The sequence below is a fragment of the Puma concolor genome, chromosome F2, assembly GCF_028749965.1.
Source record: "Puma concolor isolate L17-30 chromosome F2, mPumCon1.1.hap2, whole genome shotgun sequence".
In the NCBI taxonomy this organism is placed as follows: domain Eukaryota; kingdom Metazoa; phylum Chordata; class Mammalia; order Carnivora; family Felidae; genus Puma; species Puma concolor.
The window spans coordinates 26,384,827-26,412,446 of record NC_141684.1 but is presented as its reverse complement, the minus strand read 5'-3'; the positions used below and the strand labels follow the sequence as shown (position 1 = coordinate 26,412,446).

Genomic DNA, 27,620 nt, shown 5'->3' with positions numbered 1-27,620 from the left:
AAATATATAGGAGATTAGTCAGAAATCACTCAGATGAACACATTAGGGCCATTTTTCTTAAGCCATCACCTGCTATCCCAAATGAATTTTCCAATTAATAAACATCATCCGGTACGGAAAAGTACTGGCTACTTTTCAAGCATCACAGAGAGCAAAGAAATATTTGAGGAAGGATAGTGGGAGGCGTGAGGAAGCACTTCTTAGCTGTGAACTTATAAATATATGTTTATCATCAATGCTTGTGTGATACAGGTTAGTGGCTAGCCATATACCTCTGATCAATGACTTATTTTTCCCATACTTAGCCTGTAAAAAGGAAAATCAGTTCTACATTTAGGCATCCCATTAATCTCGATGTTGACTTTAATTTAGCAAATAAAACTTATTTTAGCAGGAGAATCCAAACCATAAACATAAAGGAGGGTGAAGAGATTATAAAGTCAATTTCTGTTGCATGTTGGGGAAAAGTGTAAAAAACAGGAATGGCTTTAAATGAATGGTAAAGCTGTATGCATCTAGGCGTACTGTAGAGAAATTTCCCATGTCCATACAGATCTTACAAGCACATAGTGCTGTCTGTATTAGAAAACCATCAAGTGTCATCACAGTTATATTTTTTAAGAGAAAAAAATAATCAACAGTCTTAAAATCACTGCTTAAACAAGAATCCCCTACCCCTGCCAACCTGAGATGTTATTTATTTATTTATTTTTTTAAATCTGTGAAAACAGAATTATGTTGAATTTCTTACCAGGTAAGGGAATCTTGACAATGAAGAAACATGTATGCAATTATTTAAAAAAAAAAATTAAATGTGATTTTATAGAAGTGTTTGTTGTTATCCTACTTCTGAATATAAATTATATTTACAAAGCATTTACTTTGCGAAATATGAATCAGCAACTATGGAAATATTTTCCTAAAATTGTATCTTTTAAAAATAGGGTATTTGACTATTTCAACTTTTTAAAATAAATTAATACATTTCACTCTAAAAGTTTATTATTAACAAAATATACTTTTCTTAAGTAATTTATAGATAGTAAGTCATTATTTTTATGTCCTATTAGATATAAATTTTTTGTAGTCATAAAGGCAAAAACTATCCATCCATGTGTCAACAGAGATAACCAAGTTACTTTATAGACACCAAAGAAAAATAAATCATCATTATATTTCTTAAAGAAATGACCATTCCCATGTTATGTTTTATATATATATATATGAATATAAGATATTTGACATGCAAATGTCCTTATTTTAGTGTTACTGAAACATTAAAATTTATGTATCATAAAGTAAAGGTGTATGTATTATAAATAAACATTGGAAACATAACACTTACCTCAATGAAAATGATAATAGGAAAATGGAAAATAATGTCTAATTTAAATCTATGAATGGCAGAATCAACTTATGGGTAATTATACCAATATTCACATATATATACATATTAGTGTATACTTAATGACTAAAAATGATCTAAGTATAAGTTGAGTTCACCTACCTTAAGAACATCTCCTTGTGCTAAATGAAATGTTCTGGCTGAAATATTGATCCCCTTTCCTGCTTGAACCTGAATACTATAAATGCATTCGTGGTTGTTTTCATAGTTGAGTGGATAATTTGGAGAGAGCAAAATCCCTTCATTATTTGTTGCAGATGCACCACATTCAGCTGCAGGTAAAACAGAATATGGAAGTACAGTTTAATAGAAGGTATTATCATTTTCAAGTAATGTAATGTATGGAAGTGTTAATGCATTTTATTTTAACTAGAGCTTGACAGAAAAGTGATGTACAGAATGGCTGTGTGTTGCGGATGCTTCATTCCCTCAAATAATATATGGGAAGAAGAAACAACTGTCCACGGACAGGACACTTGTACATAAACAGAAATATACGATAGTTTCAGTATTGTCCTCTCGCCCCTAGGATGAAAGGATAGCATGGAAAAAGATGAAAGCAAAAGATTTTCAGGATGCCTTTTAATTTGTAGATCTCTGATTAATTGATTACCTTTAGATTTATAATATATTTCTTTTAAAGTAAAAAAAATAGAGTGATCAATTTTATTTTAGAATGATTCTTATCTGATTTTTTCATAACTGTTTCTGAATTTGACCCTTTTCCCTTCCCATAGTCAGCCTTCTCCTATCCAAGAACTTCAGTAACAAAAAGGGAAATAAATACGACATTGCCTTTGAAAACTGATATAATGGGTAGAATCCACTAATCAATAACTGCAGCAAACTGGCACCTTTGAAAAATGGATTACCTCTCCCAACTTAAAAAATAAAATAAATTAAGGCATTTTCATAATCAGTGTATGCTACTGCTAACCCTCCTGTTTTAATTTAACAAAAATTGAGGACGTGTCTAACTACTTAGAATTCTCCGCTTTTTTTTTCAAGATTTAATTTTAATTTATTACTTTAAAAAGGTTTGTGGTAATGTTCCAAAACCAAACAAGTCCTTATAAATTCCCAAACATAATCCTTATGTCTCAGAAATTCATTGAACTCAGTTTTCTTTCAGATCTAATAACTTGCTTCATATTATTATACCAGAGGTCAGGGAGAGTTCTGTTTTTCAAAGGTTTATCTTAGCAAGAAAAGAAAGCAAATCATTATGTTCCAGAAATAAGATTTTTAAAGTAATGATTCATGAAAATAATCATAGGAATTATATAGCAAACTAAAGTATAATGAATTGCTTTAACTTTCAAATGCTTAAACATTAACAAAAATAAGGCAAAAGAAAAAAGGCTAATGAGAAAATGAAAATGATCAAAATGGAGCAGTCAATATAACAACATAGTATGAAATAATAATAAAAACTAATGATGTGATGCTAACAATCAACCAGTCACATGAAGAACTGCCACCCGACAGAGCTCCAACAAGTTCTTTTTAAAGTAAAAGGAAACAAAGAAACTTAATAACTCCTAATATTGATTTAAATTGTTTTTATTTTAATGCAACTTAAGCATGTTCTAACACAAAATAGATATGTGCTTATGCTTTCAGTTGTACACACATATAATACCAAAACATGTTTAAAAATATGGGACTAAAACTACTAAAACAATACAACTTAAAATAGCACCATGTGTCTAATGTGGCATAAGATTTCATTTTTCTGAAATTAAGTCGCCCTTGGCAATGGGGATAAGGAGCCAGCTGCTAGCGTACAGACTTTTGGAGTTTGCTATGCCTTTAAATACACTATGCTGTGTGATGATTCAATTCTCCCTCATCCCTCTCTAGACTGGGAGAAACTTCATCTGTATAGTACAATATGATGCCACGTGTCCTTTACTTAGTGGGAAAGAATCATTCCTATTTTAAACCGGTCTCATTTCCTTCTTCTTAGCTTATTAGAAATTAGGTATAGTTGTGGGGGCATAATGACAAATGTATCAGACCACACAGATGATGCAGAATACACATATGTTTTTATCAGTTAGATTATTTATTAGAGAATACACAGTTTAAATTATTATAGAATCATGGATTTCTGAGAATACATTCTTGGATGCCAGCTTGCAAAACACTGATACATTGACTAAGAGCTCAGGCTTTAAAATTCAGAGATTTTGTTTTCAAAATGAAGTTCTATATTCTATCCATATGGCTCTGGAAAGTTATTCTCCATGATTCAATATAGTCATCATTACAATGAAAATAATAACACCCTCCTCAGGAGGATATTTTGTTTGTATGTGTGAGTTGATAACATACCTAGAAAATACAAGTAGAGTATTTAGCACAGTGCTAGCATACAATAAGAGCTCAAAAATTAAAGCTATCATTATGAATATTTAAGTGTAAACTAACGGTAGCATTAATTATGCTTTATATACAGAAAAAGAGCTTAGGATACTTACATTGTCCCAGGGTGACTATCCAGGTGTAGAAAGACATTTGTGTGTGTAAAAAGCCAGAGGACTCTTCATAATTTTGGAGAATCATTTATAATATTAAAATTATTTTAACAACTTGTGTAAACTGAACAAAACAACCTCCCGGCTCGCCCCAAAAGCAAAGCAATAAGTTACTTCATTACCCATGAAAATATACTAATAATTTATTGCTAAGTTCTCAACATTTGAATATGTGGTAAGTGCCTTCTGCCATAAACATTGTTGGATCTATATTATATAATTTAATGGAGATTTGCTTTTATATGAAAAATAATCTGCTTCTGTGATATTTTTAATATTTCAGTTGGTTTAAATGGCTATACATGATTTTCTGGTTGGTGATATGAAATCAGGACTTAAACCAGAATGGAAGAATTAAGTTAGAAAATTTGGATTAAGTTAGTATCTTTCTCATTTAATCAGGACTGAATATAAACTGTGGGGACCAGAGCAAAATGAAAGTACACTCCCCCTTGTTGAAAATGTCCTGAGCATTTCAGGAGACCAATAAAGCATTAAATCAAGCATGGGACACATCTTAGCATAGAGCCCTGTGTGACTACATAGGTTTCATACCCATGAAGCCAATTATGCGTTTTTTGTCTCACAACTCTGCAAGCTAAAACTTATTTTCTCTAGTTTTAGAGATGGAGACACCAAAGCGAGCTTTCTTGCTAAAATCAAACAGTGTGTATCGGAGCTCGGATTTACACTGCGATTTACATCTGCCTTTGCCCATGGTGTTAAAATTATAAGTATATATTTTCTCTCTCAGGTCAAAATACTTCTTTAGTATGACAGGAGGCACTATTAATGATTATCCCACACAACAGGTAGAGACTGAGACTATTCTAGATAAATTGGTATGCAAGGTCACTTTTTTCTTTATTCTTTAACTATTCCACAGGCTATTTAAGGACATTCCATTAAAAACTAAGAGGTTTATTTTATGTGGGCTGGGGTCTGTCCCGGAGATCAGAACATGTTGACCCCACTTACAAAGTATACATCTGTATTCCATTATAGATAATTATTAATGTTCAGAATGATTGTCTCATACCAAAGGAAGATCTTAAAACATAAAAAATGAGAATCAGTTCAGAATGTTCCACCTACATACACAAGAATGTGAACAAATCTATTATTTTTCAATGAGTCTTGATAAAGGATAAAAAGAGGAATTCATTTAACCACAATACTAAACTCTAGGAGCTAGGTGATTAATAAAAAAATTATTTTTACATGTGGTCTCATCTTTGATTTTATCTTTGAATTTCAAATATCCCCAAAACTGGCTTACAAGTAGCCAGTGTAGAACTAATATTTGCCCTGTACAAGCTCTCCTCCTACAGCACTCTTGTTTGCCAACTGGAATTGAAAGGGATCGAATGTTGAAATTAACAACAAACTTTGCACAGTTTGACCATATGCCTGTCTAGCAATGAACATGCTTCTATCTCTGTTGTGTAATAAGCTGACACGATGATATTTTGCAAATGCAAATCTGATCTTGTACTTTGTGCCTCAAATGTACTCACCACCAGCAAATCAAAGTTCACAGAATATCATCATACAAGGCCATTTATACTGTGAATCCAGTCTGACTTTCTAGCTATTACCCACCATTCTTTCCCATGGACCATGCAGTTCAGCTATCCTGAACTCCTGGCCCTTTGACATGGTCTCACACTCAGCCTTTATAACTGCCATTGTTACTAGAGGTAAACACCACCCCTAGCTCCGGTGGATGTGATTTCAGGACCCAAACAAAGGAGCAAATAACTTGATATGGAATTATATTTTTCTATTCTTCCCAGCATCGGGTGGCTGTGATGGTGTAATGGAACAAAGGAAATAATGTCACATTGAAGTACTAGCGATAATTCTCACAAATAACAATTGTGGCTATAATGTTCATAAATATCCAGAAAAAATACGGTAACTACAACATTTTTATTGTATATGACATGAATATCACAGCACGTTTTCACAAAACATACTTAAAAATGAGAAGATATAACTATCAGCAAACTGTGATTGAACATTCTTAAGAAATGTTAGAATCACTTGGTGGGGGCGGGGGAGGACTAGCAGAACATCTAGCACTAAGAGAGAAGAAACATGGTTAGATGATTCTAACAAGACGAGGTTATATAAACAAAAAACATCAGCTACATGGGAAAGAACACTTTGAGTAAAAGAAGTCCTAGACATCCAAGTGAGTTGAAAAATTGTCATTATCATCCAGTCATAGTGACATTTATGGAGAATATGCAGCTTTCACTGAACAAACCCAAGTCTGTGGCTTACTACATCAGGGCAATGCCAGGGTTTTCAGGCAGGTGCTGTAATAAATTGCGTATCTGATGGAACAAATATAAGAGAAACATTTATCTTAATAAAAAAGCTACAGGCTCATTTTAATACAAAGAATTAATATTTTTGCTTAACTGGGTACCTTGGTAGAGAATGTATACTAAGATATTTAAAGTGGCTTGAGACAGATAATATTATGCTCTGATTAAGCACACACACACACACACACACACACACACACACACACACACACAAATTGATTCATTTCACAAATATTTGTTAAATCCTTATTATTTACTGGTCAGGAGAGATCCAGTGTTGAAACCCTCATAGAACTTACTTTGTAGCAGAAAAGACAGATGTTTAACTATATAATGATACAAATAAACATCTAGCATGTGAAGACACATAATGAGGAGCACTGTTCTGAATAAAGTCAAGACTTGTCTGAAGGACTGACATTAGTAAATTAAAAGTGATAGGACAAGGTAGGTTGAGGGAAAGAATATTTCAAACAGAAGAAACATTTCTGAAAATATCATGGGGAGGGTTGTAACAGGTTCTGGGAAATGAGAGATCTGGTATGGGAGAGGTTTTATTTTTGCAAGTTTGAGCTAGAGGGAGGTCCCTCAAGATTAGAGTTTCTTCTGTTGTTCATCTGTTATGATAGGGGAAAAATGGTTTTCTTAGATGTGTAGGAAAGGGGATGTCACTAAATATGAGCTGCTTGTTGTTCTTGTAGCGTGGGAAAGCTTTTTTTTTTTTATGTATTTATTAATTTAGAGAGAACATGAATGGGAGAAGGGCAGAGAGAGATGGTGAGAGAGAATCTCAAGCAGGCTCCATACTGTCAGTGCACAGCCAGATGCAGGGCTCAAACTCATCAACTGTGAGATCATGACCTGAACCAAAATCAATAGTAGGACACTCAACCGACTAAGTCACCCAGGTGCCCTGGGAATACTTTTGTTTTTAAGGCTTAGAAAGTCAGTTGCAGAAGATGAAGAATATAGGACTTGATTGAATGAGACTTGTTCATAAAATATTTGAGATTTGGGGTCAGAAAACTATTGCTTCATGGTTAAGGAGTTGCAGTGTTATTTTGAAGTATAGTAAGCACATTTTTTCCTACTCTAATGTGAGCGCAGCACCTGTTTCCTTCATGTTTTGGTCTAGAATAAATTTTATGTTCTAATGTCACTAATTTCTAAAGCTTACATTTGCCAATATGACTTTCCTCCAAAATAATCAATGTTAAGACATTAGTAGGTGATAATGCTTCCTTCTTCTCTCTAATTTGAACTGGGAGGTTATCTTTAAATCACAGCAATTAATGATATAAAAATATTATATAATTTATCAGAGTATTAGGGAAATATTTTTGGAAGACCTTTAACTTTAATACTTCTCATAGAATATAAATATTTTGTATGCAATCTCCAATCCAAACACTATTTGCTAGGATACCGTTATTTTGTAGAAAAACAAATCCTAGTCATATAAATATTCTTATTTAAACATACAGATTAAAAAACCTATGAAAGTTACCAACATAAAATTCTTTGCTGAGCTGAAAATAATATGTTGATAAATATAGTCTTCCTTGGATTGGAGTAGGAGAGAGACGTGTACTGGAATCAGTGGTAAGAGTCACTGCTATAGTGAGGAATTCACTAGGGCAGGAATATCCATTGAATTTCAATTTTTTCCTACTTACTGAAAAACAGGCCAGCCCGTGCATCATTAATCTCCATTACTAGGGTAAGAAAATCTGGTAGCATCTATTGTGTGCATACAGCCACACATTTTCAGATAAACTGGTAAAATGCTTTTCAGTAATTTGGCTGAGAAATTTGAAAAATGCCTATGATCAGTGAAGTTTGCAGTTATTTTTAAGAATTTGCATTATAATTGAATCTCTTCTTTTATGCTTTTTTGATAGCACCACCAGTTTATTTAACCAAGGTTAAAATAAACTTGACTTGAATTATTCAAAAAACAGAAAAATTTCAAACCTACGCATATAGGATGCCAAGTCAAATAAGGTGTAGCATTAAGTACAAGTATGGTTTTCCATATGCTTAATTATTACCAGAGTAAAAATAATGGTAATTCTTGTGTTATATAGAATGGTGTGTTGGCGGGGGGGAGGGGGGCCATTCAAACTGTCAAATCCAAATCAACCACTTATTTCATATCATAAATATAAATTTACCTTGTTTAAAACTTATTAATCCATTATTGAACCTGCTATGTCACCAATCGAATTTCTACTATATTTCCTGAAATTAAGACACCACTGATTTTAAGAGTCACCATTATTTTGTGTCTCAAGCAAAAACGTTGCCAATAATCTGTGATAGCCATTGGTTGTGAGATACACACCAATTACAGAGATGTTCATTTTTTTTTAAAAGGGGCATCTAAGAAATTGTGAAATGTGATAAAATGTGTTAATAATATTGGATACATTCAGGAACACTTTTCCTAATATGCCTTTATGACTTGGCAGTATAAATAACACATTAGTACTTTAAACATTTTTTTTGTCAATTTTTTTTCTCAAACAGGTACTCACATATGCCTAGATTCTCAGAAAGTGGTAGAGATGAGAGGGTAGAGAGGTATAGTAATCTTATGCCACTGCTGAAAATATGAGAATCCATTAGTATTGTATAAAGTCTGGCTTTACCTTTCCTTTGTTGTTCTTAGACAACAGTGACACTTCACTGGATTTCTTTTTTTCTCTTTCCAGTCTCTCCAAATACAGCACAGTTATATGTCCAAGTGCAAACTACTCCTTGTTTAAGTTTACAAATCAAGAGTTTCTAAAAACATATTTTCACTAAAAGAATTTAATCTGGAATTTGCTACATTTCTCCTTAAAATTTTATTTTAGTGCATTTACTATATTCAATTTTTACCACAAAAAACATGGCAATCATTATTGTCATGCAGAATTATTATTTTATGAGTTAGTCATAATTAAAGAACATAAGTTTAAAACTTTAAGAAAATTCAATATATAAGGGGCACCTGGGTGGCTCAGTCAGTTAAGCCTCCGACTTCAGCTCAGGTCATGATCTCGCAGTTTGTGGGTTCACGCCCCGTGTCGGGCTCTGTGCTAACAGCTCAGAGCCCGGAGCCTGCTTCGGATTCTGTGTCTCCCTCTCTGCCCCCTCCTCCTCATGCTCTGTCTATCAACAATAAACGTTAAAAAAATTTTTTTTTAATTCAATATACAATTTTATGCCAAAAAGTATGGAGGATTTCCTGTAACCTGATAATGTTCTTTCAGGACTCCTTTACTTCCATAAGCAGCTACTCAGAGTCTACGGCACTCAGTTCATTTACTCATTACAAATAACACTAACTATAATACCTGTGGATATATCAGGTGCTACATTGGGTCTTAAGGATAAGACTCTTAGGTGATATGTGAGCTAGAAGAGAGATAGACATGAAAACTGCACTGCACTAATGTGTAATGTGTAGCATAATACAAATTTGGCCTGGGATGGCAAACATGAGCAAATCATATGTTTTAAAGGAGTGGCAAGATGATAGATCAGGGACGACTTCATGGAGTACATTATCCTTGATTTGAGTAAAACAAAATGTTATAAAAGTAATAAAAATGGTGAAAAAAAAGATTCTGGGCAGAGAGAAACGGAGAACTGCTTGAATGAAAAGCCTCGATTGATATGCTTAGGAGAACCAGTAGTTCATGTGCCACTCTAAGAAATTCAGACTTTATCATGTCAGCACTAGAGGCCCACCGAAGAGTTTTAGGAAAAGAAAAAGAGGAACGGATTTAATAAACCCATCAGGGCAGCTCCATGGGGAATGGATTGCAGCCCTGGGTTCCTAGAGGGAGGAAAAGCTAGAGAAGATAACTGTAGCAAACAGGAGATGGTGAGGGTTTGAACAAAAGTAATGGAAGAAGAGATTGAAAGTAAAGGGCAGAGAACCTGGAGAATAGTTGGAAGCGGGAAGTAAAAGAAAGGGAAAGGAAAGAGTACATAGGAAGAGGGGTGGCTTTGAATATACTCATGAATCTACTTTTGTACGCGATGAATTTGCTACGCCTGCGGGATAGCACGTGTAGAAGTCCACTCAGCAGCTAGTCGTGCTTGTAGCCAAGGGCTTGCTATTGTAAGCCCCAGACAAAAGGATGCATCCAGAGACCGTGTATGAATCCAGAAGAAAAGCAAACACCAGAATCCACGGAGCCTCAGAACTCAGAGGCAAAAGCGCATTCAAAGAAAGCTGTATCCTATCAGCAGTGTTAAATGCCAGACAGAGTTCAATTAAAATGAATACTAAGAGTTCACTGCTTTGGTAATTAAGACGCGGGGAAGGCAGGAAGTAAGACAATGTCTTTAATGATATTGATGGTAAAGGAAGGTAGAGAGCTACAAGCACAGCCAGTGGTGGCATAGGTTGGAGGGCAGAAATCTTTATTTGTGGTTGTTTGTGTTTGTTGCTGTTGTTGCTGTTGTTTCGGTCTGGGTTAGTTATGAATTTAAAAAAGTTGAAGGGGCGCCTGGATGGCTGAATAAGTTAAGTATCCGACTTCGGCTCAGGTCATGATCTCACAGTTTGTGAGTCTGAGCCCTGCATTGGGATCTGTGCTGACAGCTCAGAATCTGGAGCCTGCTTCAGATTCTGTGTCTCCCTCTCTCTGCCCATCGCGCTTGCATTCTCTCTCTCTCTCTCTCTCTCTCTCTCTCTCTCAAAAATAAACATTAAAAAAAGAAAGAAAATGGAAAAAAATTAAAAATGAAGATGTTTATATTAAGTACAGACAGAGATGGAGGTTAAGCAGGATTTTCAAAAGCCATCCCAATTCTGAAGACCTAATATTCTAGTATTTTAAAACTACACTACTAAAGAAGTCACTTGGGAAAACCTGTGTGATTTTTAAGGTGATAAGTGAAGATGAAGGATTATATTCTACATAGACTGTGATTATAGAACAACATATACATAAGAAAAATTGCTACAAGAATATAGTAACAAATTCTGCAATAGTTTTAAGACAAATGACTCAATATCTAAAAATACACTGAAAAATGTGATCATTGTGCTTAGAATAGATTATTTTGTTATTTTGTTTTCATTACCTTTTTGAAGACGGCATAATGGGCTGAAATGGTTATTGGTTTATAATGATAAGACTTTTAAACATATACATTACTCTTTGTTTCATTTAACTCAACTGGTAAAATAATAGTGCTATAAAACTTTTTGGTGCTGTGTGAAAAATGTTTGTATACAAATATTCCTACTCCATTTACATGTACTTCATACATAGTTATGATGTAAGAGAAAATAATCCTTTATATCATAGTAATGTTTTTACATTTCCTAGTGAGTTATTCTAGCGAAGAGGACCAAATTGTAGTAGTAAGTATTTGGAGAATAAGACGGCAACTAACAATATTTCTGATATTCCAAGATTCTAATATACTTTTCTAGACCCTGTGAAAGCCCAATAAATACTGTTAACAAGGCAGTAGTGATACTAGACTAAGCGAAACAAGTTATTTTTTGGATTAAAGGATAATAAATAGTGTTTGTAGGAAACAAGAACAAAATATAATTCTTTCACCCAATAGAATTTAGCTACCCTGCATGTTATATGCAAAGCTTTATATATGAAGGGGGTATAAGCAATAACAATAGTTAATGGCATTTAAGTGCTTCCTACACTAAGTGTTTTATTTATACCTCTCAGTGAAGTAAGCCTGCATTTCCAAAGACAAATTTGAAGATAGGAGTAGCTGAATACATCTACCCAAGATTACAGAATTGGTGAAGTTTCAAACTCAGATCTGTTAGTCTCCAGACCCCAAATTCTCAACTACTAGTTGGCATTTCCACTGCAAGATGAAGATACAAATGACAAAATCAAGGAACTTCACTTTTGCAAGGACGACAGTAATAGTATGAATTAACTATGCTACAATGTAAGGGGTATAAAAGAACTGACGACATTCACAGTTTCAAAGGAGAGAAAAATCCCTTCTTATGGAAAAGTCAGACAATGTTTCATCAGGAAAGTAGCTTTTGGGTTGCATTTTCAAGGATAGGTGGGATTCTGTGGTCTGGATAATGGAAGGCAGGATTTCGGGGAAAGGAAATAATTTCACTAAACAATATTATTGCTGCAGCTGAGGTCAGAGAGGTTGTTGCCTGTCTTCTCCTCTAGAGTTTCGATGGGTTCCTGTCTCACATTTAAGTCTTCATCCATTTTGAGTTTATTTTTGTGTATGGTGTAAGAAAGTGGTCCAGTTTCATTCTTCTGCATGTTGCTGTCCAAAAAGTCTCAGAGAGGGAGGCAAACCATAAGAGATTCTTTTTTTTTTAATTTTTTTTCAACGTTTTTTATTTATTTTTGGGACAGAGAGAGACAGAGCATGAACGGGGGAGGGGCAGAGAGAGAGGGAGACACAGAATCGGAAACAGGCTCCAGGCTCTGAGCCATCAGCCCAGAGCCTGATGCGGGGCTCGAACTCACAGACCGCGAGATCGTGACCTGGCTGAAGTCGGACGCTTAACCGACTACGCCACCCAGGCGCCCCAATAAGAGACTCTTAAATACGGAGAGCAAACTGAGGGTTGGAGTGGCAGGGAGAGGGGAAAATGGGTGATGGGAATTGAGGAGGGCACTTTTTGAGATGAGCACTGGGTGTTGTATGTAAGCTATGAATCACGGGAATCTACCCTCAAACCAAGAGCACTGTTTACACTGTATGTTAGCTAACTTGACAATAAATTATATTAAAAAAAACAACAACCCAAGTTTGAAGAAAAAAAAAAAAAGAATGTTATTAATTTTCCTGAAGGTTAGGGAGGGAGAAAGGAAAGAAAGGTAGGAGTAACTTTTAATTTTACTTAGCCCATGGGAATCTGCTCTCTGCAATGTGTTGATTAAATAATATTAAATTTAATCTTAAACTATAAGTATCTGAGTTCAAATCACATTTCCGATTTGGAGGTTAAAATGCAGTGTCTTTCATCTAAAATAGTCTCAGATTAAGTGTAAACTTAACAAAGTAATGTACTGAAACAGGAAGAAGGGAGAGTAGGAAAGAGGAGTGGATAGATCTTCTTTGTACATTTTCCTGTATTTATTGTGAGCACGGTCTAACATTTTTTTTTTCTTCCTCTTTTTTTTTTTTTTTTTTTTTATTTTTATTTTAGAGAGAGCAAACATGAACATGGGGGAGGGTCAGAATGAGAGAGACAGAGAATCACCAGCAGTCTTCACGCTCAGTGCAGAGCCTGACTTGGGGCTCCATTTCACTAACCAAGGCTCGTGACCTGAGCTGAAATCAAGAGTCGGATGATCAACCCACTGAGACACCCAAGGCGTCCCTCTAACATTTTTAAGTGAAAGGATAAGAAGGCAAATAAGGCACATTTGGTTTCCTAAATATGATGGTGATATCTATGATATTGAAAGTTTCCCAATACCTAGTTAAATGAGCCAAATTTAGAGTAAACAAATTTTTAAAGTATGTAAAACAGTACATTTAAAGAGGGGAATGTACAATGTGTGAATGTGTTAGACGTATGTTGCCTAAATTAAGGTATGGTTAAAAAAGCATAGTTGCTTTTTGAAATAAAATCTACATTAAACAGAGTCATTTAAGTAGGATTATTGATTCACATATCATTGTACACATAAAATAAAAATTATTTTCAGCTGAAATCATTACCATTTGCCCCACTGACACTCTCCAAAACCAATATTAGTTAACTTTTTCAAACTGTAATATGTAATTTTCTTTTAAATAAGGTATTTTTTTCAGTTGAGGTTAGGGGGAGAGAGAGTTTACCACATTTATCTTAATATTCAACAAGTCCAGAAGTTTTAAAGAACTGTTTCTAAGACTTATTTCCACAAATATAATCATAGTGAAGCTTGGCATTTTTGTAAAGAATTTCAGGCATGATCTGTCGACCCTGTCCTAAGTTCTAAGTTAAGGTTTTTGTGATCAGAGGGATGGGCTTATATTTCATGTTTAAACACCGTAAAGAAGACTCAGTAAAACATAAAGGGACGTTTTGGTCTCTTCGACTTCCTGTCCTTTGCATAACATATATAATCTCAATTCTCTGATATTTCCCTATTTCCCATCACTATGTTTCAAATGGCAGTGGTCAGTAGGAGACTTTCTTAGCTGTTTGAAATCCAAGTTGTCGCTGATTTCTCCATTTCATCGCTTCTTGCTGGTAATAATGAACAATTTTTTAATATGATCTGATTAACCAGTAAATGGTAGCCTAAGGTTATTTTAACTAGGTCTGCAGAAATCATAAAACATCACCTCCCCAGTCTTTTGAAAAACACCCACAAAAGCTTTGGGGCATCTGGGAGGCTCAGTCGGTTAGACGTCTGACTCTTGATTTCGACTTAGATCTGATCCCAGGATCCCAGATCCTATATCCGGCTCTGTGCTGAGCCTGGGGCCTACTTGGAATTTTCTCTCTCTCCCTCTGCATCTCCCCCCTGCTTGTGCTCTTTTTCTCCCTCTTGAATGAAAGAAAGAAAGAAAAAAAGGAAGAAAAAGAAAGAAAGAAAGAAAGAAAGAAAGAAAGAAAGAAAGAAAGAAAGAAAGAAAGGGAGGGAGGGAGGGAGGGAGGGAGGGAGGGAAAGAAAAGGCCCTGAGAGTCTATTGAGCCTGCAATAGTGGACCTTTCTTTGGACAATGAATGAAATGTCATGATTTCAAATTCAGGGAGAAGTCTCCTGCTTTCCTCTTCAAACTGTATTAAAATGCACCATGCTAAGTACTCACTAATTATATTCATATACGATAAAGCAAGCTATATCCAGTTCCTGGAAAATGTGGCATTTTAGGTGAGTTTTTAAGGTATCAAAGGGTTTACCACAGATCGAAACATTTTTTGCAAATTAAATATATAAAGAGGAACAAAATTTCACATATTAACAATTTAATAATGTCTTTTTAATTTTTTAAATGTTCATTTATTTATTTTGAGAGAGAGAAAGGGGGGGCGGGCAGAGGGGCAGAGAGAGAAAGAGAAAATCTCAAGCAGACTCCATGCTGCCAGCCCAGAGCCCCACGTGGGGCTCAGTCTCAGGAACACAAGATCATGACCTGAGCCAAAATCAAGAGTCAGATGTTTAACTGGCTGAGCCACCCAGGTGCCCCGATAATCTCTAAATAATTTTTCAGAGTAAGAAATATTAGCTCAAATTTTCAGGTTTCATGGAGATAAAATGAGTAATGTAACTCCTAATGCAGATAATTCTTGATTTTACATCTGCAAATATAAAAATAATGAGCTAGAGTCCCAATCCTTGACTCTATATATGTCCTCAGGCACACCTTCTGGTTGTTTAATATCTTTCTCTTTTTTTAAAAAAAAAAGTTTATTTATTTTTGAGAGAGAGAGAGCGCACACGCGAGCACAAGCAGGGAAGGGACAGAGAGAGAGGGAGGGAGAATCCCAAGCAGGCCTTGCACTGTCAGTGTGGAGCCAAATGCAGGGCTCAAACCCACAAGCCATGAGATCATGACCTGAGCCTTTGAAACCAAGAGTTGGACGCTTAACCCACTGAACCACTCAGGTGCCCCACTTAATACCTTTCTAAGCACATGAAGCCCAGGGAGTATTTACATTCTGTGGAAAGTACCAAATTAATCCAAGGAAATGAATCATCCTGTGTTTTGCCATTCTAATTTACTAATCTGTTATTGTCTCCTTTCTACTAATAGCAAAAAGAGACAAAACTATCTTCAGAAAAAAGTAGGCTAATTTAGAATGGGTACTTCGGATCATACACACACACTCACATACACACACATGTCCAGAAATTTAAAAATAATTCAAAGAATCAGAAGCAAGATTGCTTGTGCCAGCCTAAGTTTTGTTTCAAGGGATGATCCTTAGCAGACTATTGGTTTTGGAAATGGCTTTTCCATTCAAACTAGATATGAATCATTGGTACTAGTGTGGTATTTGTTGCTCACAACAACAACAACACATGATGATCATTTCATCCTCTCATTACAGATTCTAGATGATGAAATAAAATCCAAATGCATCTTCTTGTGTCTATTGAACAATAAGATTGCCTACAGAGTAGATAATTTGTCAGTATAAAACATAATAAATTCAAATTTCCCCTAAGTGATAGAAATCTAACCATCTAAAATATGGCACCTTGAATTAAAATGTTACATATTAAACATCTGATAGATGGATAGGGATTCTAGTACATAGCGGGCACTCTGGGAGCAGAGTGGGATAAACAGATTAAATGATAAATTGTTATGCCATGTGCTAAGTGCTATAAACAAGTTTGGTGGGGGCACTGTGAATGGGATAAATGATTTTGCCTGTAGAAGTTGAGGAAAGCCCAAGAGAAAATGAAACTTAATCAGGTCTTGAAGGCATGAGGCACAATCTGCTAAAACATTGTGCAAGTGCCTTTGGTCTTCCTAAGAAATATCTCACCTCATTATGTTCTTCATGTTCTTAAAAGGCATTATTAATCAGGTAAAAAAGATATGTAAATGCATTAATTTTTATTTTTAGGGGAACCAAGGCCTGCATGAATGTGAGTAAGAAAGTATTCTACTTCCCTGGCCTTGACCACACCCAGTCTCTTAGGAAGAGTAGGTGGGTTGGAGATTCCTTGCAGAGCTCTCACTCTAAACAGTAAACTGTACATTCTCTGCCTTGATTCCTAATGGGATGTAACTAAGAGAAATCAAAATAGCTGAGTGCCTAGGTTGCACTGCAGAGCAACGTGCCGGGAGATTATAAATCATAGAACAATCCCCTACCGTCTCCTCCGTAGCAACACTACTGATAAGAGAGGAGAGGTGAATTACGAACAGAGCTGGGGATCAGTGGTCCCCAAAACATTATAAAAGAAAAAAAATTATACAGGAGAGACAAACACATGATCCTGTGGAGTATAATTTGAGGCAGGGCCAGTTATACACATTTAAAAAAATTTAATCTGTAAAGTTAAGCCCAAGTTTTCTGACAGTCACTGAAAGAAAATGGTCTCTATACACTTGACTTGAGTGTTCTTCTGTCACCTGAAGGTGCCTTTTTTTCTTTGTCTTCTATTAGTGTTCGCTACGCTCTGTTTGTCTTTCTTTGTTCCTATTTTCTTTATGACCATCAGTATTACAACAGAGGTTTTTGGTTTCATTTTGTTTGCTTAAATTCTTTTATGGAAAAAGTACTCTATAAAGCAAAATTAAAAGAAGAAAGCCTTCTTGTAGCAGGTCATGTGCCTGGAATTTCATTTTATATAAATTAGAATTACACAAATTTGAAATATCTTAATAATTCAAATATTAATAAATGCTTACTTACTTATAACTAACTTTATGTAAATAATTCAATTGAAAATAATAAAGAATCTCCTAATTTCGAAGCTGTGGACCAAGTAGGTTGTAGACCATGTTTATTTTGATGCCACATGGCTCTTTCCCCTTTTAACTGGAAACCCCTGTCATCCTTTACTACACTATGCTTTGCCTGAGAAATACTAGGGCATGATTACAGTGTGTTCCTTCATTCATCTTACAAATATTCATTGAGTGCCTGGTATATACTAGACATTATTTTTTGCACTACAGATTGAGCCATAAAAAAGAGAGAGAGATGAAAATCCTTAACTTTCATGAAGCATCTATTTCTGTGATAGGAGAAAAGCCACAAACACGTATAGACAGATAATTCAATTAAACACTTGGCCAGATGGTCATAAGTGCTGAGGAGAAGAAAGAAATTAGAAAACAGTGGGGGAGAGAAGGAGTTTTCATTGAGGGCATCCTTTGAGAAATCACATTGGAACAGAGATCTGAAGAAGGTACAGGAACAAGTATGTTGACATATAAGGAAAAGCATCACGGGCAGAGGGAATAGCGAATCCAGGTGGGGATGTGGTTGGCATTTGGGGAAACAGCAAGGAAAACAGTGTGAGATCAATGTAATTACTGTGTTAACAAAGTCACCATTTCTTCCACTTCCATTCTTCCTCCTTGTAGTTTATTCTCAACTCAGAGCCTAACAACTTTTATGTCACTGATAAGGAGGACATCCAAGGATCCATATGTTCCTTTGACAATCCTTTGTTCATACCCTTTCATGGTTCTCCATGTCATCCTGAGTAAAACCACAGTCCATGTAATGGCCCAAAAAGTACTCCGTGATATTCTCTACTCCCTTATCTTTCTGCCCTCATCTCGTCCCAGTCTTCCTCCTTCCATTCTTCCTCTTCCCCTTCTATTCCAGCTGCAGTATGCTCTGTTTCCCCATCCTCTGATGGGTTCTGATGAATGGACTATCAAAAGGACAAATGTATGTGGATCCTAGGGTGTCTGTTTTTCAATGATCACTCAGGCTCTGAGTTGGGAACAGGCTGGTAAAGCAAAGGTGCTCACTATTATTTTCACAGTCACTGTAATTATAATTTACATGCTGTTGTCATATAAAAATTTCTTCCAAGCATCCAAGCAGTCATAAAATTGTGATGATGCTAATGTCAGAAACAAACAAACTAACAAATAATATTTTAGAAGAAAGTTAGATGTCATAAAACACAAGGAAACTGATACACTACCATATATATGTTACTGTTAACTTAGGAGCAAGTAGTCTACAAAGTATTCTGAATAATGTTGAAACATTCTTAAAAGCAGCATTATAGCAAAAGATAACCCCTATTATTCTAGAGTTATGAATTCTAAGAATGCTTTCCTCTCTTCTTTTAATTCATTACTCTATGAAATACAGACATATTTAAGAGATTTTGAATTGTGACGTCTTTAGGAACATAACCCTTGCATGAAAAGAACTTCTGAGTGTTAAAGTTTCAATGCAGTTTATGGATATTAAGCAAATTGTTTAAAAATAAATATCAGGAGGGTCACCTGAGTGGCCCAGTCGGTTAAGTATCCAACTTCGGCTCGGGTCATGATCTCACGGTTCATGGGTTCGAGTCCCGTGTCAGGCTCTGTGCTGACAGCTCAGAGTCCGGAGCCTGCTTCAGGTTCTGTGTCTCCCTCTCTCTCTTCCCCTCCCCTGCCTTCTCTCTCTCTCTCTCTCTCTCTCTCTCTCTCTCTCTCTCAAAAATAAATAAAACATTTTTAAAAATTAAAAAATAAATAAATATAGGAAGCTCAGCTGAATACTGTTTGTTAATCTAGCCAAAAGTTTTCCAGAGACAAAATTAAGAACATTATGTTCATATTTTGGACATTTTGACATTTTCTTCGTCAAAATGACATTTTGACATGTTCTCGTGTGGACATTTTATGCGTATACAGTTTCATTTCTTTAAAAAGTCTTCCATGAGAACCTCAACCCATATAAATCTCTATATTCTTGGAACTTCTCTCAGAGCCTCTCACTTTGGCCCTAGCTTTTTGGTTTATCTCTCATCTAACACTCATGTTATAAGGGGGCACCTGGGTGACTCATTCCTTTAAGCACCCAACTTCCGCTCATGTCATAAACTCGCAGTTCCTGAATTTGCGCTCCGCGTAGGGCTGTGTGCTGACAGCTCAGAGCCTGGAGCCTGCTTTCGATCCATGTCTCCCTGTCTCTCTGTTTCTCTTCCGCTTGTGCTCTGTCTCTCTCTCAAGAGAGAGTAAAGATTTAAAAAAATTATAAAAGATAAAATAACATTCATGTTATAAACTCATCAAAGGTAAGGCCTGTGGCAGATTTTGCCTTTCTCTAGATGCTTTATATGTTGAAAATATAACAGATTTTTAGAATTTCTACACCTTCTCTCTGGAAATTTTATTTTGTTTATCAATCTTTGATTCCCAAAGCTATTACCTTTGATCTAGTTCTCTGTATCCAGCCCCAAATTTGTATATCCTGCCATACCTCCACATGTACACACATACCTCCATTTGTATATCCTGCCATACCTCCACACAATGAGCAGCTCAAACTTCCAAGCAGAAGGCATTTACCCCATCTTCCCAAGCCACAGCCTTCTCCGCCCTCTTTGTACCCTAACTCCGTGAACATCAGCCAAATGGCTTGTCGATATATATACCACCACAAACGTATCCTGCTTTTTCTTAAGAATGGTCTTTTGCACGAGCCATTACCCCTAAATAGAACATTTCTCTCCCATTCACACACATCCCCCTACATACATGTAGCTAATGCTCCCTCATCCATTAGTCTCAATTGTACATCAACTTCTCTGAGAAGCTTCTGTTTTACAGCACTTCTCAGGCTCTGTTAAAATTGCCTATGTAACTGTTTATACCTTCCTCAGACTCTTAGCTTTTAGAAATCAAGTAACTTATCACTGCCCTGGGACAATGATACCCCAATTGCCTAACACAGAGGTTGGCCCAGAGTGGATAATATTGAGTGCATACTCAGTAAATTTGTATTAGTTAAAAAAGTATTTTAGAGTAGTAATCTTAAATTAGGTTCCACATTTTTCACAAACTAGGCACAAAATTAAAAAAAAAAAATACATAGTTAATAAGACCAATGGTTACTTTCCAATCCCAGGAAACACAAAAAGAGGTAGATGTTTCCCTTTTTTTTTTTTTTTTAATTTTTTTTTTCAACGTTTATTTATTTTTGGGACAGAGAGAGACAGAGCATGAACGGGAGAGGGGCAGAGAGAGAGGGAGACACAGAATCGGAAACAGGCTCCAGGCTCTGAGCCATCAGCCCAGAGCCCGACGCGGGGCTCGAACTCACGGACCGCGAGATCGTGACCCGGCTGAAGCCGGACGCTTAACCGACTGCGCCACCCAGGCACCCCTAGATGTTTCCCTTTTGACCCTTGTAATTATTCCAGTCTCAAATAGTTAAGATTGGTAAATGAATTAAATTGACAATTCTAATTTTTATGATGAACAATGAGAGTAATAGTGGAATATTCTGAACACTTAGACATAACCATATAAAAATGAATTAACAGTGATGTGGAAAAGGTACCATTTGTCTACTAAATTGGTTCTTAAGAGGTTTTGAAGCATTGAAATTTCAGTCCTGGTGATAGGCACCTAAAAGGCTTCCAAGGAATGAAATTTAAACTAAATATAATTTTAATTTCTAACTGTGTATACCTTTTGGTAAACAGAGTATTTTAGAAGGAAATGGTTAACTCTAAGTCTAAAAGGAAATTTTTAAAAAAGAATAAGAAGAAGAAGAAGAAGAAGAAGAAGAAGAAGAAGAAGAAGAAGAATTTAGCTGTCCATGGAACAGATACAGAGGACCTTTGTAACAGAAGTCAGGTCGCCAGGAAGTTGTATGTAACTGTATGCATGCATGTACATTGGGAGGAGGAGGTTGGGGAAGGGGCCATTGGAAGTTCCATCATGGCCTAGAAAAAATATCTTTCAAGACAGTCAATGTTATTTTACTCTGACTCTTAGATCACAAAGAAACGTTCCAATTATTGATTTGGCATGCCTGGTAACTTGATGTCAGGAAGACATGATAATGACTATGAATACTGTGGTCATTGGAATAGAATGTATCCCTCTCCTACTAAATCAATCCATTTATTTAACCAATTTTGTCTGGCACGTGTAAATCCACCTAATGGGCATCATAAAGTTGAGTTCATACCCTGCAATCTGGTTCTGAATTAGGGGACTTCACCAGGATATTGTCACCCTTTGAGGCCTCAACATAGTGGCCAACTGAACTGTTCCTTCATTTCACAGCACTGTACATAAAGTGAGTGGGTTTTGGAGTCAGACTCAAAATCCAGCTTTGTCACTTATGAGCCACGCCAAGTGACTTTTGCCAAGTTATTTAACCTTGTGCATTTCTTTCTCTCTTTTTCTTTCTTTCTTTTTTTAGAGAGAGAGAGCACAAGTTGGGGTGGGGGAAAGAGAGAGAGAGAGAGAGGGAGGGAGGGAGAGAGACAGAGAGAGAGAGAGAGAGAGAGAGAGAGAGAGAGAGAGAGAGAATCTTAAGCAAGCTCCACGCTTGGCAGAGAGGCTGATATGGGGCTCCATCCCACGACCCCGGGATCCTGACCTGAGCCAAAATCAAGAGTCAGACACTCAATCAACTGAGCCACCCAGGCACATTTCTCACACTTAATCAGTGCATTTCATTTCCATTTTCTTATCAGTAATAGTAGTAGTCGTCATTGTGGTCATGGTGGTAATTTAGTAGTAACAGTGTCTTTCTCTAATTGCAATACTGGGTTTTTCTAAATATTGCTAATGGTGCATTTTGTAATCAGAATTATTAAAGACAAACACATTCCACTCATCGACAGGCCCAGATAATAATATAGCACACCAAATTCTACCATAAAACACATGAACTTGAACTGTCAGAACCCATAATAGATGAGATTAATTTAGTAACTCTGAACCATGACAGTAGAGTGTTTCACAAAAGTTGCACAAATATAGGCTTATATTCTCAAGAGTTAACCTACCAATAAAACCTAAACACATTCCTGAAATGCCTTTTTAAATGCCCATAGAAATAGTCATGAAATTACTGAACCTGCAAATTTTAATTGAGAATTTGTTGATCTTTCCAGATAGTTAAGATAGCACAGTAATTGGAACCTAGAAGCATGAAGAAAACTAACTTAACCTGAAGCAAAAAGGTTCAAATAAAATATTTTTACAGCCACTCTGGACAAGTTATAGAATATGTATATGTCATAAAATTTAACCAATAACCTAACTACTAATTGCAAAATCTATAATAGACTCACAAAATATGGCTCTTAAAGAAAGACAAAATTGTAACCTATATATTCTAAGCTGTATGAGAAAGCATACTGGTATTCTAGGGCTGTTGTGGTGGACATATATCTATGTCCGTCTGGATATTGGAGCTACTATAAACAAAATACAAAAAAAATAGTACCATTCTGCTATATAAATTCTATCTGTACAAGAAAATAAAATTTTGTGAGCTAAGTATCAGTCTTGTTCTTGCCGGAAGGCACTAGGAATTTGTTTTCTCTGGAATTAAGGAAAGAAAATTCCATTCCCTATTTTATTTAATTTTAGAAGCAGATATTTCCATGAAGCGTGACCACGAAGCTTCTTCGAACTACCAATGAAGTGGTAATGGGAACTTCACATTCATTAATTAGAGCCACAGTATAATACGATAATTCAAAGTGAGTCTAGAGTTAGAATACCTGGGCTCCACCTATGTAACTTCAAGCAAGTTACTTAATCTCATATATCTTCATATACAAAACAAGGGTAATTGTAGTATTAACTTTATGGTTGTGGTGAGGGATTAAGTAATTTATAACATGCACCCAACAAACGGTATCTACTGTTGTGTCATTTTACCCTCATGTATGATATAGGTATTTCTTAGTATTGTTCTTATTTTAAACATATGGAAATATATGACATAACATACATAGTTTGGAAATGCCTGTGTTACCTACATTACTACGACAGAGTGCTCCTATCCTATAAGGTAAACTATTGATATTTATTAAATGGATGAATTCAGAGCATTCCTTTCATGAGTTATGACACTGTCGAGGTCAAGCAGTCCCTCAGCAGCAGCACAATAGCTAGTAAAGCTACAAGGGTCATTTCCGCAGCTAATAGGTTGGTCTGCCATTCTTCCATAGATTGGACTGTTAAGGAGACAGGTAGCCAAAATGGATCCAGTTCATTACTTACACAGACAGAAGTACAGGATTAACATAATGCCATCTTCTTGTATGCCTTGTCCCCGAGTATGATATCAAACCAAAGAGGCCAGATGACAGATGGCATGGGTTTTAGGTCACTGTGCCATTGATGAGCTAACTCTACATTAGAGCCAGACAGTTTTAAAGGCTTATACAGAAGCTTGAAAAAGGCGAGCAGCGAAAAGTCCCGGCCAACTCAAACTAAGGAGATGCAGGAAAAATGGCCTGGTGGCAACTCCTCACAAGGCTGCCTATTTCCCCTTATTCCTGAAAGAACCCTAGGACATTCTGCCAAGAGTCAACTCAGACTGCAGAGAAGCCTCACCCTCGCGACCCACGTGGAAATGCGCAAGGTGATCAGGGCACTCACTATACGGTGGCACTGTTTTTCTTGCAGGCTGGTTTTCCTTAAAAATATGATAGTAACACATCTGCTCAATAAAATCATCTATATGGTAGGTGTAGTTGGATAGGTAGTAGATTAACAATAACATATGAAACCTTGATCTTTCATGTTCCAGCACAAGGAGGAAATATTGATTTAGAAGTGGTTTTTTTTTTCTCATTTAGGCAAAACAGTAACACCCTTGCTGTAGAAGTCAGATGATGTTATTTTTTCACATTAAAAAGAAATGACCACTTTTCTAAACATGCATACTTCTGGCCTAGGCCAGTATTAAGACAAAGTTAGGAAGAACATGAATTGGTGTTTAAAGCACAAGTAAAGTCTTTGCCATCTTGGGGTAGATTATGTGTGAATATTCCAAGGAGAAAACAACCTGCAACAGCTAAAAATATTCAGGCTCATTAGTACAGCACGCAGCAGTTTCAAATCTGTAATTATCTCACTGAATAAAGAGTCTTTTTTGTTGTTGTTGTTGTTTAAAAGGACACGCTCCACATTGATCCTTGAAGGTTGAAAACTAAAACCGTCACATTATGTTAAAAGACAAATTCCATGGCCAGGGAACATGTGGGTAATCTATCCTGTCTCTGGCATTTTTTTTTTTTTTTTTTTTTGAGTCAAATCCTGGCACCATTACATTGACCAGTTGATTTCAATTATTGTGATTTTTACCATATCCCAATGTAAACCGGGATTTCTTTCCACTCCAAATCTTCAGAATAAATAAATGATGTGTAGAATGGGGATTCATTTAACAACAACAACAACAACAGCAACAACAAACCAGCAACAACAAAAGAATAAAAACAAACAAACAAATAAAAAAACCCTTAAATACTGTGTATGTTTTCACCAGGCCATTTCTGGGTCTTCGACTCTGCCAGTGCAGATGGTAGGGAGAGCCTTCACTTTTCCCTTCCTCCAACATACATGTCTGCTGCTGCCACTGGGATTGAGCACAACCACTCCTTTGTGCACCTCTTTTGCACCCATGTGTTTATATGACAGCAGAGGACATTGCTGGGAGAGAAGGTCATGAAAGCTGATATCTATCAGCTCTCTATCCCAACTCTACCTCTGAGGCTGACACACATAAAAATGCCTGATAAACTCGAGTTTATCTAGCTAAGGCCACATTTCACGAGGGGCCGACATCTGAACAAGAACTCAACATGAGGCAAGGAGGAGATGGGACCGGTGAACTAGAAGCCTGAGGGGAGTACAGAATTGGGGCACTCTGCTTCCTGCAGCCGGTGGAACCCGTCTGGCCTCAGTTACCTCGGAGCGATGAATTCATCTTCGATAAAGTAGTTACTTGCAAGCATGGAGTGACTTCTGACAAAGAGTTCTAACCCTTAGGGTTCAGCCAGATTATCTGTGAAATACTCTGGCTGAGATTTACGCAAAAGTAATCATTGCCTTCCCTCTCAAGGAAGAGGGTTTCGCTGTAATGACATTTCAGCTTGGTTTTTGAAGACTTTAGCTTTAACTTTGGCTTTTATTCCCCACTTCCCCAAAAGGTTTAACAGAGCAGCAGATCTGGGGGAACTTTAATTACATGAAAAATTTTCAAAGTCCCCTATACAAAAATAATTAGCATACATTATATATAATATATAATGTTTTTACAATAAATTATTATTTATTTTAAATTATTTATCTTACAACATGCTTTCTAATAACACACTATTTTCTCACAATGACTTTATCTCCATTTCAAGGACAAGTTATCTAGACCAGCGTACTCAGTGACTTGTTCACGACATCATAGCTGGTGAGTAGTAAATCGAGACTTAAATTCAAATTCTGAAGACTTGAAATTTTAAGTCTTTACACAATACCAATTATTTATAATCAGGATCATGGGGGTGATTAAATAGTAGTAACGAGGAAAGTAGGGAAGGAAGGTAGCCAATGTATGGCTTACAGGTGATAAGAAAAGGAAGAAAGACCTCCTAACAAAAGAAAGTTAAGACTACTGAAGAAAATACTCTGGATGAAGGTAGAAGAGTCCCCTGGGTTAAAAACAAACAAACAGCGTAGGGATACTTTTTTCTTCCTAAAATTATGGCCTACAATAAGATTCAGACTATGAAAGAATGGCTGTTGAGAGAGGAGGACTTTAATATTGTAAAGGAATTACCCGGTGACTTCCATTTCTTATAGCTCTCAAGTTAACAGAAATTGAGCAGTAGCAGTTAGGAGCAGAAGTAGAACAAGAAACAGAAACATGATTATTAAGCCCTAGTCAAGACAGAGGCTTATATTTTAAGGATTGGTGTCATGTCTTTGAAAAGGAGAAACTGCAGCTTTCCTATAATCAGAATACTGGCAGGAATCATCCCAAGCCAGATTTAGCAATGGTGCTTAAATTTCAGGACCCTTTATGGGGACAGGTTCCTTCCAAGGCTCTGTGCCATGTACCTGCATTAGTACAAGTAACTGCATCATCCTTACATTAGTAAGTGAATTACTTTTACATTAGTAACTGCATTATACTTCTTAGAAAGGGCTCCCCAATTTTTTTAACTCTACCCTGAAGCCTAGATCTACTTTCAAAAACAGCTAATCTATCTGGACCATCATGGAGTAGAGACACAGATGATATGCACCGGCAGCAGAGCAAGGACCATAAAAAAAAGATGGGGGCCCGAACCTGAACGAAGAAGGCATTAACTAAAGTTCCTCCTGGACATAGGTTTTGCCAATATCCTAGAGAGCAGGGTCAATGCAGAGCCGCTGTGTAATTTTGCCGGCATATATTACAAGATATATTCATGCTTAAGTTAATGCTGGCAACCAGTTCTTCTAGGGCTCAGTTCATTTCAAATAATTCTATTATTTGTATCTCTATTTGGCTCAGCTAATCTGTATATAAAAAGAAAGCAGAATCAAAGTGATTCACAGGCCCTGGAATCAGATTGAGAGCTGTGATTTCCGATTCCTTATCGACTGCAGGACATCTTATTGAACCCGCCTGTGCCTCAGCTGCTGAATCTACAAAGCGAGGATTATAATAGTGCCTACATAGCGTTGCTGAGAGAATGACATACATGTAAAATCTTAGATCAGTGCCTGGTGTGTTATTAAATGCTCAACAGCTGATACTCATTCCAGTGCCTTCTCTGCAGTTGCCTCAAGTGGTGGCGGTCTTCCTTCTGGTGCTCCAGTGCCCGGAGAGTGCATAGGATTGCTCGATTCTCATCATTGCTTATTCCTTCCCTCATTCTAGGCTTTGAATCACATATTATCAGAACACAGGTCCTTACTGTAGTCATCCAGTACCCT

The 27,620-nt window shown here is 36.4% G+C and overlaps 1 protein-coding gene across 6 annotated transcripts in view; it reads right to left on the bottom strand.

The window, feature by feature from the left end:
* The window catches only part of CSMD3 (CUB and Sushi multiple domains 3), a 1,257,965-nt gene that overhangs the window by 345,118 nt on the left and 885,227 nt on the right, over positions 1-27,620 (bottom strand). For all 6 annotated transcript variants that reach the window (XM_086695899.1, XM_086695901.1, XM_086695900.1 and 3 more), the window contains one exon: positions 1,508-1,677. In XM_086695899.1, coding sequence (XP_086552025.1) covers positions 1,508-1,677 — 170 coding nt within the window. The remainder of the gene's footprint in view (positions 1-1,507; positions 1,678-27,620) is intronic.